This window comes from Carassius auratus, unplaced genomic scaffold (genome assembly GCF_003368295.1).
Source record: "Carassius auratus strain Wakin unplaced genomic scaffold, ASM336829v1 scaf_tig00005214, whole genome shotgun sequence".
Lineage (NCBI taxonomy): Eukaryota > Metazoa > Chordata > Actinopteri > Cypriniformes > Cyprinidae > Carassius > Carassius auratus.
In genome coordinates, this window is record NW_020523638.1 from 119475 (window position 1) to 125474 (window position 6000).

Sequence of the window (6000 nt, forward strand, 5' to 3'; positions counted from 1 at the left end):
CACTGCTTACAGGATCAAACTTCCATCATTTCTGCTGCTGCCTCCAAGCGTGCCGCGAGGGTGGGCGTGGTTATCTGCGCTCCGCAGCCAATCACTGTCGCCTGTCGATTACGTAACAGGAATACACGCTGTTAGGACGTTAGCGCTTAAAACCTATTAAAACTGGGGTGTATAATAGAAACGTATGTATTTCATGTGGTTTTCAGAATTACATATTGTAGTGTATAAAAACAATACATTATGCAATTTTATTTTTATTAGAAAATGTAAGAAGAGGTTGGGCTCTTTGAAAACCAAATCATTTTATAAATAACTTAAAACCATTAAGAGCAAAGTAAAAACAAAAACTCGCTTTAATGCATTAAAAACACCAAAATTAATTTAACTTTTTGTATAAAAGTTAATGTTGTTAATAATGTAATATTTATTGCTCCTGTGGGGAAAAAAATGACGTCACAGCTGTAATGCAATAAGCATATTAACACAACCAAGTGAACGTTGACAAAACTTTAAGAGAAAATGAAGACGTCTTCCGAAAACTGGATTGTTATCTCTGTACAAGTCATGCAATATGCGAAAACACATTTTCTCTGTGTGTCTATAGCACCCTCTCCTGGTGTTTTTGCGGTGTACAATTAACTTCTGGGCTGGTCTGATGTGGAATGGGCTAATAATAATTGTTTTCAAAAACTCTGTTTGTGACTCTTCAGAGAAAGAAAGATTGAATGAAATGTGGTGTGTGATATTGTGTTTGTTCAATAAGTGATTGTGAGTTGAAAAAAAATAACTGATTGTTGAGATCAAGCCTCTTATTAAGAAACCAAAACTAGATCCTAGTGTACTGGCAAATTATAGGCCTATTTCAAATCTTCCATTTATGTCTAAAATTTTGGAAAAAAGTTGTGTCTGCTCAATTGAGCACCTTCCTGCATAAAAATGAATTTCAGTCAGGTTTCAGGCCCCACCATAGCACAGAAACTGCACTTGTTAAAATTACAAATGACCTGCTTCTTGCGTCAGATCAAGGCTGCATCTCATTGCTAGTTTTACTTGATCTTAGTGCTGTGTTCGACACCATAGATCATGACATACTCATAGACAGATTACAAAACTATACAGGTATTCAAGGGCAGGCTCTAAATTGGTTTAGATCCTACCTGTCCGATCGCTACGATTTGTTTACTTAAATGGGGTGTCATCTCATTTATCATCAGTAAAATATGGAGTGCCACAAGGATTCGTCCTAGGTCCCCTTCTATTTTCAATATACATGTTGCCCCTTGGTAATATTATAAGAAAATATGGAATTAGCTTCCACTGTTATGCTGATGATCTCTCAACGAGACTAGATTCAACTTCGAAATTATCTAAGCTAACAGAGTGTGTAAAAATGTAAAAGATTGGATGACCAATAATTTTCACCTATTAAATTTGGATAAGACAGAGATATCAATTATTGATACATGCTGATGATACTCAGCTATATATCTCAACGAGACCAGATGAAACTTCTCAATTATCTAAGCTAACAGAGTGTGTTAAAAATGTAAAAGTATATAATAATAGTAGAATAGTAATAATTTTCTCCAATTAAATTCGGATAAGACAGAGATATTAATTATTGGACCAAAAAACACTACACAGAATCGTAGATTACAATCTGCAACTAGACGGATGTACTGTTACTTCCTCTACAGTCAGAAATCTGGGTGTTATATTAGACAGCAATTTGCCTTTTGAAAATCATATTTCCACTGTTACAAAAACTGCATTCTTCCATCTTAGAAACATTGCCAAGCTACGGAACATGTTATCTGTCTCTGATGCAGAAAAGCTAGTTCATGCATTCATGACCTCTAGACTGGACTATTGTAATGCACTTCTAGGTGGTTGTCCTGCTTCTTCAATAAACAAGCTACAGGTAGTCCAAAATGCAGCAGCTAGAGTCCTTACCAGGTCAAGAAAATATGATCATATTACCCCAATTTTACGGTCTCTGCAGTGACTACCGATTAAGTTCTTTATCAGTTACAAATTATCATTACTTCCCTCTAAGGCCCTAAATGGTTTAGCTCCTGCGTACCTAACTAGCCTTCTACCACGCTACAACCCATCACGCACCCTAAGGTCACAAAACGCTGGACTTTTGGTAGTTCTTAGGATAGCAAAGTCCACTAAAGGAGGTAGAGCTTTTTCACATTTGGCTCCCAAACTCTGGAATAGCCTTCCTGATAATGTTCGGGGTTCAGACACACTCTCTCGGTTTAAATCTAGATTAAAAACGCATCTCTTTCGCCAAGCATTTGAATAAAGGTATCTCTTAAATTGTGAATGTAGTTGCTTATTCTTAAGCTTGGGTTAAACTAATTAATTTTACTTTGTTGGAATAGCAGCTATGCTAATGATGTCTCTATTTGTTTCTATTTTCTGCCACGGGAACTAGGATTTACACAAGCTCCAGTCTGGATACAGAACACCTGAAAAGAGAATATGCTGACCCCTCAGAGGACCGCAGATGATGCGAACCCTGAATCAACAAACAGAACTAACAAATATTGCTACAAGTGTGACTGCATCATATAATTATTAATAGTTCATTGTCTGGCTGACTACATCTTGTATTATTTTTTTTTTAAATCCTGTCATGCATGCACAAACTGACAGTCACCACTTATAAGCGACTACTAAATATTGTAGAAACGTAATTTTCTGTAAAGTTGCTTTGTAATGATTTGTATTGTAAAAAGCACTAGACAAACTTGAATTGAAGTTTTGCTACGGAGTAGTATGTGAAACACCCCAAGCCCACCAGGATGCCATAAACAAAATCCAAGCAAATGGAAGGATGCTAAATGGACAAAAAAAAAAAAAAAAAAAAACTGGAAAATACAAAGCAAGAGTTGTGGTTAAGGGTTAGTCAGAAACAAGTGACTGACTATGAGGAGACAGACATTCTCACCCACAGGTGACATGACAAGTGAGAAAGTGGTTTTGCAGAAAGCAGCACAAGAAAACCTGATCTTGCACCAGATGGACATCGAGACCACTTACTTGACAGGGTGCAGGCATGAGGAGATAAAATGCCTAATTTATTGAAATATATTTAATTTGTTTCTTGTCAGAAGGATAGGCTCCACAAGGATTTGCTCTCAGCTAAACATGCTAAAAGGAACCTTTTTACTTGCCGCCGCCGCCACCTCTTGTGTGTGAAGTGGGAAATAAATTATACAAATGAGATTCTAGAAACCAAACACATTTTGACCTGACAGCGAAGGCAAAGTATGGCAACCCATACTTGAAAATTGTCCTCCAATTTGAATCCTTCCATGTTACTGCACACACATTAGAAGCAGTGAACCCACCCAGTGCAGGTTGCAACCAGTCCCTGGTGCCCAGGGATCAACTGGGTGTATTGAAAGGGGAGCACGGTTCATTCAATCCCTAACCTACAGGCCTTACTGGTATTGAATATTAAAAAGGGAAGAGGCATGTAATAACGGATTCTGCAGAACAATACCAATAGACACAGATACCTCAGGGTTCTGCAAAGTTTATTTAAAAGAAAACCACTAGATTTACATGACCAGAGTAACTTCTCCACTAGAAACCACAGTCTGCTCCCCAGAGACGGCCTTGATATGGGGGATCTCGTCCTGAAAGGGAATGTTAGACGTGAGGACACGTTTACAAAATGCTCAGTTCCTCTAGTCAAGAGGAAGCAAGAACTCACGTTTCCTGGTGCAGCTTTGCTCACAAGAGCCGGATGATGGATGGCACACCTCTGTACTGCAGTGGATGAAGATCTGACAGGGAAGAAAGAGGCTCAAGTCATAGAATCCACAAGCAGTAGATATACAAAATGTTCAAGTAAAGGGGGCATACGGTTTCCTTCAGAGCAGCCAGTGAGGCTGGATCTACAAATGTGAACATCTTCACAACAAAGCGCTTGTAATGGGTTGGGAACTGAAGACCAGACGATCCGGTCACTGGCACCAGTGTGGTCAGATAACTGTCGTCCTGGTAAGGGCATCTGAAGACAAAAGAGAAGGTTCGAAAGGGTCTACCAGCAGACTAACGGGATAAAGATTGGCTGAACACTCACCCATCGATCCGAAGGTCCCACTGGGGGAGACTGAGTGGACTGGGGGTTGAAGTAGTCCAACAACGTCCCAGCATGAGGACAATGTTGGGGTCAGTCCTCTCCATAATGTGCACCTCAACATACACGGGCTCCCGCAGGACTTTTGTGATGGGATAATCAGCGTCACTGTAGTAGGATGTGTAGGCCTCATCCCCTGAGGAACAACACTGGGGTTTAACCAGACTCGAGTTTGAAAAGCTTTAGATAGACACCGGACAAGACCTTACCGTCAGCACAGCCTTTGGTGACACATTGGCCATTGGCCAGCCTGAGCTCCACCCTGAGAGGTCCAGGAGCAGCTACTGGTGGAGGTGGAGGAACAGAGTTGACCTCCACAACCAGAGCTTCCACAGAAGTTCCAGAGTATCTACACTGGAAGAGAAACCTGAACACACAGAGAGCTTGTAGCATTTATCAAGGATTAAGGTTCACACCAAGTCATAGATGACCTACTCAAAATGACTGTCCCTTGTGATGGAACCATATGGTCCAATCCCCACTTCATAGGATGAGGTCATTCGGTTTTCATACACCACAGATCTGCTGTCCTCCTGTGAATAGGAACAGTGTCAGCATCCAGTCCATCAGAAATAAAGTGCAGAACAAAACCAGTAACAGCTGCTCACCATCACGCTTGTGCCACATGCGGTCACAGGGAACTGGTATATAGCAAAGGAAGATGTGGACCCCACAGGAGCACAAGGTGGGTCGTTTCCACCCAGTAGATGAACTGAATCCAGACTCAGTCGAGGCAGAGTAACGTCTCTAGACACCACTACCACAAACTGACCATCTCTAATACACTGGACAGTCACTAGAACAAGGTACAAGAGCAGGTTAAAGCAGAGAATCAATTTAACACTAACGGAATAAGATTGAAAACACTTACCCGCCCTCCCATAGAAACACTGTTGTCCCTTAAAGCAGCAGTTGATAGCGTCACACGCAGCACCACTGATCCCAGGTAGCCCACATTGAATCTGCTCAGAATCAGCTACAGCACATTTATCAAGGGGCTCTGCCTTCACTACTGGCTTCTGAAGTGTTTAGGTAGTTGTTGAACTGGCTTCTGAAGTGGAATCGGCTGTTTAGGTAGTTGTTGAACTGGCTTCTGAGGCGGAAACTGCTGACTCTTCAGAGCTTGAGCATCCTGAAGCGATTTACTCCACTGTGGAACAGCATGACAGAAAGCACAAACCAGCAAAATCTGAACCAAATCCCAACTTCCAGGCATTGTTCAAAAGCTAAACACAAAGTGGAGATACTGCCCTTTTGGTCTTCTTGTAGTCTGCAGATTTCAGCTAATTAACGATAGTCCCTCCCTCTTCATTAACACACTCATGACTTGCAGAAATGGGAGCTCATGCAGCTGGGTGATTCTCTTTGGATCTCAAGAGAGAATTCTTATTTTTCCCATTTTGAGCATAAATGCACAAACGTAATTCGAAAAATCTTACTAATCTGATTATTATTGGTTCTCAAATTCTGTTAACATGGTGTTTCATGATTCATATTGACAACAAAAAAGAATGGTTCAAGTCCAAGTTATGCTGGGCACACACCAAAAGATTTTTTTTACATCTTATAAGATTTTCAAAATGTGATAGACCACAAACATGAGGATAAAATATCCCAGATTTAACTGTTTTGCTCCTATAGAGTGTGGTGTGCCATGATGTGTCAAAGACAGCACACCACACACGAGCAGATTTTCAACCAGAGTCTCGACTGTGAACACAGGAAATCCCACAAAATCTCGTGAGGCTTCAGAATAATATGCAGGATGAAATTTTAATGATAGTGTTTTGAATGATTTTATACCCGACACAAGTGGTGGAAAGAGTACTGAAAATTTTACT

The 6000-nt window shown here is 40.6% G+C and overlaps 1 protein-coding gene across 1 annotated transcript; it reads right to left on the bottom strand.

The window, feature by feature from the left end:
* Positions 1–3544: 3544 nt before the first annotated feature.
* On the bottom strand, positions 3545–5184 carry LOC113070784 (zona pellucida sperm-binding protein 4-like; the record flags this gene model as incomplete). Its single annotated transcript, XM_026244231.1, has 8 exons — positions 3545–3653; positions 3731–3803; positions 3883–4030; positions 4103–4295; positions 4369–4526; positions 4595–4692; positions 4768–4955; positions 5031–5184. Coding segments are annotated over 8 exons (1065 nt in total), but the record flags the coding sequence as incomplete, so codon positions are not given.
* Positions 5185–6000: the final 816 nt, after the last annotated feature.